This window comes from Heterocephalus glaber, unplaced genomic scaffold, assembly GCF_053883595.1.
Source record: "Heterocephalus glaber isolate CG9 unplaced genomic scaffold, H.glaber_assembly_v1.0 deba00001613, whole genome shotgun sequence".
Taxonomy (NCBI): domain Eukaryota; kingdom Metazoa; phylum Chordata; class Mammalia; order Rodentia; family Bathyergidae; genus Heterocephalus; species Heterocephalus glaber.
In genome coordinates, this window is record NW_028258384.1 from 10,575,287 (window position 1) to 10,590,460 (window position 15,174).

The 15,174-nt window shown below is 34.7% G+C and overlaps 1 protein-coding gene across 11 annotated transcripts in view; it reads right to left on the reverse strand.

Annotated features, from left to right (window-relative positions):
- Rps6ka6 (ribosomal protein S6 kinase A6) overlaps positions 1 to 15,174 on the reverse strand; it is a 238,506-nt gene that overhangs the window by 55,885 nt on the left and 167,447 nt on the right. For all 11 annotated transcript variants that reach the window (XR_015445581.1, XM_087196632.1, XM_087196622.1 and 8 more), the window contains one exon: positions 12,857 to 12,974. Coding sequence is in view for 10 of the 11 variants with exons in the window: in XM_087196632.1 (XP_087052758.1) it covers positions 12,857 to 12,974 (118 nt within the window). In the remaining variant the exon portion in view is untranslated. The remainder of the gene's footprint in view (positions 1 to 12,856; positions 12,975 to 15,174) is intronic.

Genomic DNA, 15,174 nt, shown 5'->3' on the forward strand with positions numbered 1-15,174 from the left:
AGTAATAGTAGAAAACTTCCCAGATAGAGGAGGAGAATTGGATATACAGATAGGTGAGGCATATAGAACTCCAACTAGCCATGATAAAAAATAATCTACATCTCGACATATAATAGTCAAGATCCCAGAAACCCAACAGAAGAACAAAATCCAACAAGCAGTTAGAGAAAAGAAATAAATCACCTACAAAGGAAAGCCCATCAGAATCACAGTAGACTTCTCAACACAAACCCTCAAATCAAAGAGACCCTGGAGTGAAGTATTTCAAGCCCTAAAAGAAAATAACATCCAACCTAGACTATTGTGTCCTGCAAAATGACCTTTCAAATTTGATGGGGAAATTAGATACTACCATGATAAAGAACCACGGATAAATTTCATGAACACCAAACGAGCACTCCAAGCAATTGAAAACAATATCCTAGAAAAAAACAATGAAAGTCACAACTCCATGAGGCCCAACAGAGGGAAGCCACCAGGCAAAGTAAGACACTAAAGGAAAAGGGGGAAAACTAAATAAAAGAGCCAACAAAAGTAAAACATCATAACAAGGATGAATCAATATCTACCAATTATAACCATCAATGTTAATGGCCTCAATTCACCAATCAAAAGAAATAGACTGGCAGAATGGATTAAGAAGCAAAATCCAACAATATGCTGTATACAAGAAACACACCTAATTCAAAACGAAATTCATAGACTGAAAGTAAAAGGATGGAAAACAGTTCTCCACACCACAGGAACCCAGAAAAAAGCAGGGGTAGCAATCTTATTTGCAGACAACGTAGATTTCTAACCAAAACTAATTAAGAGAGACAAAGATGGTCACTACATCCTTGTGAAAGGAACAATCCAAAACGAAGAGTTAAGAATCATAACTATATATGCACCAAATACGAATGCCTCCAACTATACAAAACAAATATTAATGGACATGAAAAAACAAATAAGCACTAACACAAATGTAGTGGGGGACCTCAATACCCCACTATCTCAAATAGATCATCTAGACAAATAATTAACAAGGAAATGCTAGAACTAAACCAAGTTATTGAACAAATGGACTTAATAGATGTTTACAGAGTGTTCCACCCCACAAAATCAAAAAACACATTCTTTTCGGCTGCACACAGATCATTCTTCAGAACAGACCACATGCTAGCTCATAGGACATGCCTAAGTAAATGTAAAAGAAATGAAGTTACCCCCTGTATTATCAGACCATAGTGCAATAAAATTGGAGATCAATAAAATAAGAAACCTCAAAACCCTGACAAACACATGGAAACTGAATAACACCCACCTGAACAACCAATGAGTCACAGAGGAAATTAACGAAGAAATTAAACAGTTTGGACAAGTAAATGATAATGCCAGTACAACATACAGGAATCTATGGGACACAATGAAAGCAGTTCTATGTGGGAAATTCATAGCAGTGAATGCCCATATTAGGAAAACAGAGAGAACTCAGATAAATAACCTAATGCAGAACCTCAAACTCCTAGAAAAAGAAGAGAATAACAAACCCAAAGCTCTCACAAGAGAGGAAATTATAAAGATCAGAGCAGAAATCAATGCAATGGAGACTAAGAAAATGATACAAAACAATCAATGAATCAAAGAGTGGGTTTTTTGAAAGAATAAATAAAATTGATAAACCTTTAGCCAACCATATCAAAATAAGGAAAGAAAAGGCACAAATAGATGCAATTACGAATGAAAAAGGTGAAGTCTCAACAGATCCAACAGAAATCCAGAGGATCATCAATACCTACTTCAAGAACCTATACTCTAATAAAATGGAAAACACAGAAGAAATGGACAGATTCCTAGATACATATGAATTGTCAAAGTTAAATGAAGAAGATATAGAAATTCTAAACACCCCAATTACAATGAGTGAAATTGAAAATGTAATTAAAAATTTACCAACAAAGAAAAGCCCAGGTCCTGATGGCTTCAATGCTGAATTCTACAAGACATTTAAAGAAGAACTAACACCTTTGCTCTTAAAACTGATCAAGGAAACTGAAAGGGAAGCAAGGCTTCCAAATTCATTCCTGAAAGCACGTGTGACTTTGATTCCAAAACCAGGGAAAGACCCAACTCAAAAAGAGAACTACAGGCCAATCTCCCTAATGAACATAGATGCAAAAATCCTCAGCAAGATACTGGCAAACAAAATACAGAGGGTCATCAAGAAGATCACACACCCTGACCAAGTCAGATTTATCCCAGGAATAAAAGGATGGTTCAAAATTCGTAAATCAATAAATGTAATACCCTATATTAACAGAGTCAAGGACAAAAATCATATGATCATCTCAATAAATGCAGAAAAGGCATTTGACAAAATCCAACACCCATTCTTGACAAATATCGTACAGAAAATTGGAATAGAAGGTCGTTATCTCAACCTGATTAAGGCTATCTATGAAAAACCAACAGCCAACATCATACTAAGTGGTCAAAAATTGAAAACTTTCATGCTAAAATCATGAACAAGACAAGTATGCCCACTATCACCACTCCTGTTCAATATAGTTCCGGAAACATTAGCTACAGCAATTAGAAAAGAGAAAGAAATAAAAGGAAAGGAAGAAGTTAAACTGTCATTATTTGTTGACGATATGATACTTTACATAGAAGACTGACATAGTTACAGAGACATACATACTTACATAGAAGACCCAAAAAACTCCACCAAAAGACATCTAGACTTAATTGACAGATTCAGTAGAGTAGCTGGATACAAGGTCAACACTCAAAAAACAATAGCACTCTTACACACAAACAACAGACTCACTGAGAGAGAAATTAGGGAAACAATTCATTTTACAATCACATCCAAAAAAATGAAATATCTAGGAATCAATCTAACAAAGTAAGCAAAAGACCTCTACACTGAAAACTACAGCACTCTGAAAAAAGAGATCGAAGAGGATACAAGAAAATGGAAAGACATCCCTTGATCCTGGGTAGGAAGTACCATTATAGTGAAAATAGCCATACTTCCAAAACTAGTACATAGAGTTAATGCAATGCTGATTGAAATTCCAACAATATACTTCACAGAACTAGAGAAAACAATCCAAAAATTCATTTGAAACCAGAAGAGACCTAGAATAGCAAAAGCAATTATAAACAAAAGAGACCTGGCAGGGGGTATCACAATCCCCAACTTGAAGCTATACTACAAAGCTACTGTGATAAAAATAGCATGGTACTGGCAAAAGAACAGAAATGAAGATCAGTGGAAAAGATTAGAACAGGCAGAAGCAACTCCATACATACTCAGCCACCTCATCTTTGACAAAGGAGCCCACCACCCGCATTGGAGGAAAGATAGCCAATTTAATAAATGGTGTTGGAAAAACTGGATTTCAAACTGCTAAAGAATAAAACTAGAGCCATACCTATCACCATGCACCAAACTAAGATCAAAGTGGATCAAAGAGCTAAATATCAAGACAGAAACAGTAAACTTGCTGGAAGATAAGTTAGGTAGAACTCTTGAAGACATTGGCATAGGAAAAAATTTTATGAACAAAACCTCAGTAACACAGCAACTAGCACAAAGTATCAACAACTAGGATTTCATCTCATTAATAAGCTTTTGCACTGCAAATGAATCCATGAACAGAGCTAACAGACAGCCTACAATGTGGGAAAAAATTTTTAGCAGCTGTACCTCAGGCAAAGGACTACTATCTAGAACATATAAAGAACTGAAAAAAAATCAGACCCCCCAAAATCAAAGACCCAATTCAAAAATGGGCATCTGAAAGGAACAGACATTTCTCAGACAAAGAAGTAAAAGCAGCAGATAAATATATGAAAAAATGTTCAACATCACTGGTCATTCGACAGATGCAGATGAAAACAACACTGAGATTCCACCTCACCCCAGAAAGTATGGCTGCTATCTAGAAATCAACCAATAACAAATATTGGTGGGGGTGTGGGGAGAAAGGAACCCTTCTCCATTGCTGGTGGAAGTGTAGACTGGTGCAACCACTGTGGAAATCAGTATGGAGATACCTCAAATAACTAGGAGTAGAAGTCCCTTTTGACCTAGCTATTCCCCTGTTGGGTATCTTCCCAAAAGATTTAAAAGAATTATACCACAGTGATATATGTCCACCCATGTTTACAGCGGCACAGTTTGTAATAGCTAAAGCTTGGAAGCAGCCCAAGTGCCCATCAACTGGAAACTGGATAAAAGAGATGTGGTTTTTTTTTATAAAATGGAGTACTACTCGGCCATAAAGCATGAGAAAGTAGAGTCATTTATAGCTAAATGAATGCATATTGAGCACATACTCTTAAGTGAAATAAATAGGACACACATGTGTAAATACCGAATAGTTTCTCTAGTGTGAGAAACTGAAAGTGGAAATAAGGGTTAAAATGATTAAAATGAATAATTGATAATTTGAAACAGGAAAAAAAGGTCCAAAGAGATAGGGGTGTAGGGAGGGGAAGGGGAAAGAAAAGAAGGGAAAGGAACAATTAGGAGAAAAGAGAAAAAATAGAAATGTTGTCTATGTAAATAGGGAAGATTGGAGGGGATGAAGGGCACACAGGTAATGAGGAAAAGATAAGAATCAAGATACATCAGGTACAGGTATAAACACCCAATCATAAATGTAAACATACTGTATACCTAAAATGTACCAGTAAAAGAACTTAAGATTAGAAAAACAGATTTATTGTGAGAAAAAATTCAAATGAGAAGAATGAACAATAACTTTAAAATAGGTGTCTGATTTATTTTACTCAAAAGTATGGGGTAAAGGTGCACCCATTTACATAAAAATGTCTCAAGTTTATCCTTCTTTATGGCAGTGTAGAATTTGATTGTATACAAAAGACACATTTTCTTTATTTATTCATCCATTATTTGGCATCTACGCTGTTTCCAAGATATAGATATTACAAATTATGCTGTTATAAACATGAGTATGCATATATCACTGTGGTATGATGCTTTTAACTCTTTCAGGAAGATGCCAAGAAGGGGAATAACTGAGTCAAATGGAATCTCTAGTGTTCGTTTTTTGAGGAATCTCCATACTGATTTCCAGTTTGGTTGTATCAATTACACTCCCACCAACAGTGGAGAAGGGTTCCTTTTTCCCCACAGCCTCACCAGCATTTGTTATTGATTGATTTCTTGATGATAGCCTATTTGCATTGTTTCTCTTGTGTGAGAAACTGAAAGCATAAATAAAGACCAAACTGGATGATAGATATTGCGAAGTATGTAGAAAATGTTCAAATGGGAAGGCAAAAAAGGGAGGGGGCAGGAGGAAGGAAGGAAGGGAAAAGGAAAAAAAGAGAACTGAAGGAAAAATGGAAGCAAAGCTCTTTTAAATAAGCATGGGAAAAAGAGTTGAAAGGATGGGAGGGAAATGGGGGAAAAAGAAAGAATCAAGATAAATTATGTACTGGTACAAATTTCCAAAGATGAATGTGATCATTATGGATATCCAAAGTTTACCAGTAAAATTAATCAAAAAATAAATTCTTAGTGGAACAAAAACTGCCAACTTAGAATTTTACATTGAATGAAAATATCTTTTAAAAATAAAGGCAAATATTACTCAGGGTAAAGAAAGTTATTTTATATTGGTAAGAGGGACAATTAATCAAGAAGACAAACTTATAAAACATCTATTCATATAAAAATGGAGTTTCAAAATACATGAAAGCAAACACATTGAAAATGTTAAGAGGAATAAACTAATCCAAATTATACATGAAATGAGAAAGTAGACATCATAAATTCTACAGATATTAACAGTGCAGGGCCAGGGATTTAGCTCAGTGGTTCCGCCGCCTGCCTCGCAAGCGCAAGTCCAGAGTTCAATCCCTGGTATAAAAAAACCCAAAACCCAAAAACCAAAAAACACAGATATTAACAGGCTAGTAAGGAAATATATAAAAAAACTTTAACAATGGATAACTTCCTTGAAAAAAATGTCAATGCTCATTCAAGAAGGAACAACCTAAACAACCATGTACATATATAGGTTTAGAGCTAAAAACTTAGAACAAAGAAAATTCCAGTCTCAGATGACTTCGATGGTGAATTCTAAGAAACATTTAAGAATAAGCAACTCCAACTCTAGATAACTCTTTCCGAAATTTGAAGAATAGAAAATATTTCCCAATTTATTTGAGCTATCCATTACCCTGATATCATAACCAGACAGACAGTACTAGCAAACAAACAACAAATCAATACCTCTCAGGAATGCAGATGTGAAAGTTACAAAGAAAATTTTAGCAAATAAAATTCAGCTACAAGAAGGGAAAGGAATAAATATGAGAAAAGGAAAAAATGGAAACAAATTCTTTGTAAATAGGGAGGGGTGGAGGGGTTAAGAGGAGAGAATGCTTACATGAGATGATGAGATTTCATTGCAGTACTCAGAATGGTGTACAATTGAAATCTTATGAATTATATCTAAAATTTTCTATTTAATATTTTCATACTATGGTTGACCAAGAATAACTAAAACCATATAAAGTAAAACTGTGGTGTTGTTTATTATTTAGATTTAGAATTTCCCATCAAAAAGCTTCATGTGTTTGTTCAGAGGTTGGGCTTTTGGAAGGGGATTAGATTATGGGGGCTGTAGGTGACATGCTGTTAGAAGGTGGGGTCTGGTTGGAGGTGGGTCACTGAAGGTGTGACGTGGAAGGGTAAATCTTCCTTCCCAGCTCCTCCCTTCTTTCTCTGCTGCTGAACCTCTATGACATGAGTAGTTTTCCTGTGCTATGCTCTTCTCCCATGATGTTTCTGCCTTGGAGCCAGCCAACTGTGGACTGAAACCTCTAAAAAACATGAGCCTAAATAAACATCTCCTCCTTTAAGCTGTGGGTATTGGGTATTTTGTCTCAGCAATGATAAAGTGGTAAGGGTGGACTACTTTGAGTAACTTTAACAGGATAAAGCAACAGTAATAAAGTCAATGGGGTACTGGTGAAAAGATAGAAAAATAGGTCAATTAAATAGACTAGAGCAATGGTGGTGAACCTAGAGCACGCATGTCTCAAGGGGCTGTTTGTATTATTGAAAGCTCTAAAAGGTTTGCTATCACTGGACCCAAGTATAGAAATAGAAACATGCATATGTGGATTGCTGATTTTTTATAAAGATACAAATGTTACTCAGTGAAGAAAAATCTTTACTTTCAATAAGTGACACAAAAAACCTTAGATTTCCACATGCAAAAATGAACTTTCACCATAGTTTGTATCATGTAAAATAGTAAATCAAAATGGATTTGAGACCTAAAGAAAAACTTTAGACTAATGTCTAAGATAAAATTATTATAGTTAAGCTCACTGCTCCCACTGCACTACTAATGACACTGATCTTTACTGAATGTTCAACAACTAAAGTTTGGAGACCAGAACTAGACGGGTAACTGGGCTAAGAGGAGAGCCAGTATTTTGGCCCTGGTCCTCCAAGGCTAAGGAGGACCCAGACATGAGGGAACCTTTTCTAGAGGATCCTACAACTTTGGTGAGTCAGCAAACTTCCGGAGCAGGGAGATTGCTGGACTCCAGAGGATAAGAATTAACAAAAGTACAGTTTGCCAAAGGAGGTCACCAAGAGGAAAGAGTCTCCCATGGTTTCACTGCAAGCAACACAATCAAGCAAGGCTTTAACCCATCCTGATGGCTGACACTGACAGAGGAGTTGAAAGGCTCACTGCAAGGTTCCAAAGAAATGCCTGAGCAGACTTAACTGACCTTGATAGATAAGAGGTTAATTTCAATTAATACAGGTCTCACTTTAATTTGGTCTTACACAGCCAGTAGAAAAGTATAACTGAAGATATTAAATCAAGACCATAGTAATAAAGCTAGATACAAAAAGGGGCTCCCGTCACTGACCCCTTCTGGCAGTGTCCAGCTGCACTGGTAGCTGACCACTATTATGGCTCATTAGGAAAAATTACAGTAAAATCTTTAAGAGCTCAACAAGAGTTTTTAGATTCCTTAGCTAAAATTGTCCTTCAAAGTCACCATCCTCTCCATTTTCTTATGGCTAAAACTAGACGGACTTATGACAAAATATCAAACTTACAGACAACCTCCATCAGTAGAGGGGTCTCAGAGCCAGGGGGTTACAATTGCTATTTCAGTCCCTTATGAACAGTTTCTAAACATGCTCTTTCCCCAACCTGCCTTTCTATTCTAGTGCTCATTCTCTGATTATGCATGCTCTAATTTCTTGAAAAAAATGTTTATTCTTGCCTAGAGGCCACCAAACTCTTAAGTGATCATACAGATGGAATCAACAAGCGTGCTAGACTCCTTTTACTGGGATCCACCAGATCAAACTTGTAAAGAAAGTTCATAACTATTAAACTACAAAATGACTTCTATCTGAAGCCCATTAGGTTAGCTCTCTGGAGAGGGCCCCTGATTGTGGTCTCCCCTACATCGAGCCTTCTCAGCTCAAAGCAGTTAGATGAAAACTATGCCCCTTCTCTCCTAACTGTAGTTAGGGATACTTCTTTAGAGGGGAGAATATTGTAGAAAGCTAAGTTAGTTGATACATTATAGGCAGTTAGACAGGGCCAGGTCCTCAAGGGAGTCATTACAGAAGGCAATTGAGGCCCATTTGGTGAAGGCCAAGATTCAAAAAACAGGAACTACTACACTCACAGGCTTCCCCTAGGGATGAACATTTGTAATTGATATGCTAAATAGGCATCAATCACCTTGGGTGGGGACCAAAACCTCCTTAGCCCATTCCTTCCCAGAAAATCCTTGTTTACTCCAGGTAGGCTTGTTATGTGACTTGCTTTCTTATTTGATCCCATTTAATCAATATCACCTAAGTGACTACAGTTGTTGTGATCTTATTGGCTGACCACAGTTTTTTCCCACCTCATATCCACCTTGTGATTTCCCATTGGCTCAATATTACCTAAGCCACTGTACTTTTAATCTTATTAGTTGACTACAGTTTTGTCCTAACTTGAACCTGCCTTACCTCATGGCTTTGCTCAATAAAACACCCTTGAGAAGCTTTGAGAAGTGAGGTTGGTTGGCTACCCACTTTCCATACACTCTTATGTCTCTGTTAAACAGAAGCTCTTTCTCTCTATAAATTCTTCCTACTCTTAACCTCCATTATTCTTTGAATTCATTGTTTGATTTTAGAAAACACAAACTTAGTATTTTGGACATTCAGCAGGTTGGGAGTTATAATATTTCCATTATATAATTTGGAGGTCCATATATCATATTCTCTATATCAATAGTGGCAGGTAAGTAGAAAGAGAAAAAGAGGAGCCAAGGAGGGAGATAAACCCTTCAGACCACACTCCCAGTGACCTGCCTCTTCTGAATGGAACTCACCTCCTAACAGTAAGCTGCTATAAGGTCCCATAATCCAATCATGTTCTCAAATTTCTGCCTGTGAATTCATGAGGTTCTTGGGAAACATCTATATACAAACAATAACACATCAAATATCCTTTCCTATGTGAATTTCTCTAGACTATCAGACTGAGATCAGAATAAAACTAAATTTTATTATGTTATTTTTTTAGCACTAGAAAGGCTCAAACATAAAACATACATAACTTGGAAAACAAATGATTTCACCAAATCTGCCATAAAAATCCCAGTCTACTTCAACATTTTATGCACGATTGTCAGCTATTTTTAAAATTTTTAATGGACACATAATGTATACAGCTATGGACCTCAATGTGATATTCTGATATAGAAACACTGTATAATGATCAAATTAGGGTACTCAGCATATCTATCATTTAAGACATTTAGTATTTCTTTGTGTGACAACATTTAAAATCTATTCCTTTAGCTTTTCAAAAATTTCTATTATAATTGACTCCAGTCACCCTGCGAAATAGTATACCAGAACTTATCTCTCCTAATTATAACTTCATACCCAGTGACCCAACTTTCCTCTCTCTCTTTCTCAAATATGATCCAGCTATGCCATTACTGAATATACCCAAAAGAAATGAAGTCAGTTTATTGGAGAAACTTCCACACTCCTGTGTTTATTGAAGCACTAATCAGAACAGTCAAGATATGGAATCAATCTAAATGTCTAAACAGATGAGTGGACAAAAAAATGTGCTATAGATACACAACGAAATCCCACTCATTGATTGAAAAAAATGAAATCTTGTTATTCATGATAATGTAGATGAACCTGTAATACTAGTATGAAGTAAAATATGTCAGTCACAAAAAGACAAATAATGTACTACATGATCTTAGATGTGGAATCTAAGGAAGCTGACTTCTTTGATTCAAAGAAGAGAACAATATCTTTAGTTTGTTTTTTTTTAAGAAACACAAGAGTGTCCCTAGGAAAATGTATTTTCTGAAGTAAAAACTGGATGACTGGAATATATATATTTAATAAACAGTAAGAGTAGTTTCAATCACTTTATATAAATAAATTTGAGAAATTATTAAGAAACTAAACTGTACAGAAACACAATTTCGTAGTTAGAAGTAACCAAAAAGAGAATTCAGTCCCTAAACTTACAGACTGAAAAAAACTGTTACTCCAGTTAGTAGACAATCAAGTTTGAGCTCTCAATTCTCCTGCCTTCCAACTAGGTATTCCATTTACTGCACCACACATCATACTTGTGTTAGTGTCTTGATACAAATACAATCTCATCTATTTTTCTTCTGATTAACAGGTAATGACAAATTGATGGCTTATTTATTCCAATATAAACATGATATTATACTTAGTAATATACTATACACATTGGCTAGTGTTTTTGAGATAAGGTTTTATAATTACTAAATATTAACTATAATTCCTGTTGTCTAAAAAGTTTATTATACTTCAAATTGTAGCATAAAAAGCATCACATTCCAAGAAGCTACATGCTCACAACCTGTGGTTTTTTTCACTTTAAAGTTTAAAAATTTAAATTACACATTAAATAAATTAGCACTCAAGCTTTCATTGACTCTTTTTCCCTAAATTAAAGATGGCCAGTTACTCTGATACCGCACTATTGAACATGGTAGTCACTAGACACATGTAGCTATTAAGCACTTAATATCTAGTCTAGATTCACTTGGGCTGTAAGTATAAAATACCATATTTGCAAATTCAGGATAAAAAAGAGTTTTAAACACTGCACCAACTTAATGAGAACCTGTCTCACAACAAAACAAAACAAAATAAAATGAATTAATTAAAAATGGCTGAGGACATAGCTCAGTGCAAAGGCCTTGGATTTAATTCCTAGTACGATAAAAAGATATAATTATGAATGGCAAGCGCTTATGTGAAAAAATGCTCAATGTCACTCATCATTAGGGACATGTAAATCAAAACCACAACCAAATATCATCTGACATCAGTAAGAATGGCTATTATACAACAACAGAAATACCAAATTCTCTTAAAAATGCAGAGGAAGAGGAATTTTATCCTGGTGGTGAAATGCAAATTAGTATAGCCTCTATGGAAAACAGTATGGAGGTTCCTCAAAAAACTAAAACTAGGACTGCTATATGATCCAGCAACCCCTTTACTGGGTGTGGATCCAAAGGAAATGAAATAGTTATATAAAAGAGACACCTACATATCAATGTTTATTGCAGCACTATGCAAAATAGCCAACAAATGGAATCAACTGAGATGTCCATTAACAGATGAATGGATTTAAAAATGATACATGTAATATTATTCACTCATAAAAAGGAATGAACTTCTGTCATTTGTAAGACTATAGATGGAAATGGAATATATAATGTTAACTGAAATAAATCAGGTACAAAGAAAAATATCACCATGTTCCCATTCATATGTAGACACTAAAATATTGATCTCATAGAAGTAGAGAATGGAATAGTGGTCACCAGCGCCTTTTAAGAAAGGGTGTTAAGGAGGTGGTAAGGAGGTGAGCAGTAAGGAGAGAATGGCTACAGACTATAGAAGTGCAGGTGGACAGGAGTAAACTCTGAAACTCTAGTGCACAGTATAATAACTATGGTTTTCAATAGTTAAATGTAGTTCAAAATAGCTAGTTGAGAGGATTTTGAATGTTCCCAATGCAAAGTAATAATAAATATTTGAGGTGACAGATATGTCAATTGCCCTGATCTGATCATTACACATTGTATAAATGTATGGAAGTGTCACATTATACCCCATAGATATGTACAATTGTAATATGTCAAGTAAAATAAAAATACAACTTAAAAACTGTCTACATATGCAATCAATAGTCAATTTTTGTGCTTAAGAAAAAGTGATGTGGAAAAATACACTAAATCTGGAAATATACTTTAGTTGGCTTTAAATATGCATTCTTCCCAGATTTACATTTTTAGTTTTGGTTAATAGAGAAATACAGTGTTACCTCAGTTCATGAACTTAATTCTTTCCATGATTCTGGTCGCAAACTGAATTGGATGAAAACTGAATCAAATTCAATGTTTAGGGTTAAGGTTGATCTGATGGGGGAACTGAATCAAATTCAATAGTGTCAAGGTTGATCATATCAGGAAATTTGATTCAGTTCTCATCCAATTTGGTTTGGGACCAGAATCATGGGAAGAATTAAGTTCATGAACTGTGGTTCCACTGAAGTTTTATACACCTTGAACCCATTTAAATTGATAAGGAAGAATGGTAGGCCAGAAGCACGGCAGACAAAAGTCAGTCTATGCCTAATTTAATCTATAGATATGAACTGAGCTAATTAAAACAAATGCCAACACAACACCATACTCTGCAAATATACAACAGAACATAACGAAGAGTTTAGCAATTGAACATGAATGCAACAGAATAAAACATATAACGTACCTTTGCTCCATCTGAAATATTGTCCCAGTTTCCACCACTCAAAGAGAACTTTCCATTGCCTATACGCAGCAGTATCTCTTCAGGAGTATCATTGGGTCCATTAGCAAATGGAGTGTAGCTATAAATAAAATAGATTTTAATACATATGAGAGGATAATATACATCTAAATATCACTGATTATTAAAAAAACTATATAAAACATTTACTGGAGCAAATTAAGAACAACATATATTTTGCTTCACTGTTAGTATCAAATTTTACATTTTAAACAATGAACTCAATCCTAACAAACTATTTTAAAAAATGGAGAAATTTGCCCACATCAATCCTTTGGTCTTTGATCAGTTACACAATGTAAAATAAGGACAACTTTTCATGTAAACCTAGTCTTAAAACCAGACTGCAGTAAAGCACACAATTTTCTATTTTCCCGGGCATAAATTAACAAATAAATATATCTACTATGAAGAAAGTGTTAATTTTACATATTTATAATGTATTGTATTGGCTCAATTTATTCATTAATATTTTATTTTAACAATATTATTAGTGCAATTATGTAAACAATATTTTCAATTAATATTATAAAATGAGCTGGTTAAACATTGATATCAATGCAATAAAGATTTCATAGTTATTAAAATTATAATATAGGCCAAATTATCCAAGGATGGGAAGATATGTTAAAGTAGTTTTAGAAAATAATTATAGAATGAGAAAAAGTAATCATTTTTATGAAAGAACTGAAGCTGATATTCAAATATGGGAATTTGAAGACTGATTTATGGATAAAAATTTGAGGAAGGGAATGAATCAATACCTTAATTCCCTCATATAACATTAAGTTGAGAAAATACTAAATACACACAAATCTATACAACCACTTCTTTTTTAGTCATGATGTAAATATTTGAAAGTGGTAAGCTAGAAATACAACACTATGGTTTAAAATCAACAAGAGTCATTGCATTTACATGTAAACTACTTGTTCAGTAGTTTCAAATTAAATATTCTGCATAACTTCATAGAATCTAAAAAGGCACACAAAATACATTAATATATATACTTATGATGAATTAATAAAGTCATCAGTTTTGTAACATATTCATATGTGTAAATTTTATAATTCTACATACATAAAATTAAATTTGATTAATTAAAATAAAGAATAACTAAATATATTATATTTGCATGCTAACCTGGACTTTTTCTTTGTAAGAATAATCTCTCTTTTTTTTTTACTTAAATTCTTTTATTAGTACATTTTAGGTATGCAATACATTTACATTTATCTTTGGGTGCTTGTACCTGTACATGACATATCCTGTTTCTTATTTTTTCCCCATTATCTGTGTGCCCTTCACCCCTCCACCCTTCCCTATTTACATACTTCATTTCCATTTTTTTTTTCTTTTCTCATAAATTTTCCTTTCCATACTTTCCTTTCCCCATCGCCTCCCACCACCCCTACCCCTTGGGATATTTTCCTATTTCAAAGTATCAATTATTAGTTATTAATCCCTTCAGTCCATATTTACACTATCAGTTTCTCACACTAGAGAAACTATTAAGTATTTACACATGTGTGGCTTATTTATTTCACTTAAGAGGATGGCCTCAATATGCATCCATTTAGCTATAAATGACCCTAGTTTCTCGTTATTTATGGCTGAATAGTACACCATTTTTTTAAAAAAAAACACATCTTTTTTATCCCGTTTCCAGGTGATGGGCATTTGGGCTGTTTCCAAGCTTTAGCTATTACAAACTGTGCCACAATAAACATGGGTACACATATATCTCTGTGGTATGATTCTTTTAATTCTTTTGGGAAAATACCCAGCAGGGAAATAGCTGGGTCAAATGGGACCTCCAGTCCTAGTTCTTTGAGGTATTTCCACACTGATTTCCATATTGGTTGCACCAGTCAGCACTCCCACCAACAATGGAGAGGGGTTCCTTTCTCTCCACACCCCTGCCACCATTTGTTATTGGTTGATTTCTTGATAGCAGCCACAACTTCTGGGGTGAGGTGGAATCTCAGTGTTGTTTTCATTTGCGTCTCCCGAATGACCAGTGATGTTGAACATTTTTTCATATGTTTATTTGCTGCTTTTACTTCTTTGTCTGAGAAATGTCTGTTCCTTTCAGATGCCCATTTTTGAATTGGGTCTTTGAATTTGGGGGGGGTCTGATTTTTTCAGTTCTTTATATATTCTAGATAGTAGCCCTTTGTCTGAGTTATAGCTGCTAAAATTTTTTTCCCACATTGTAGGTTGTCTCTTAGCTCTGTTGGTGGTTTCTCTTGAAGTGCAAA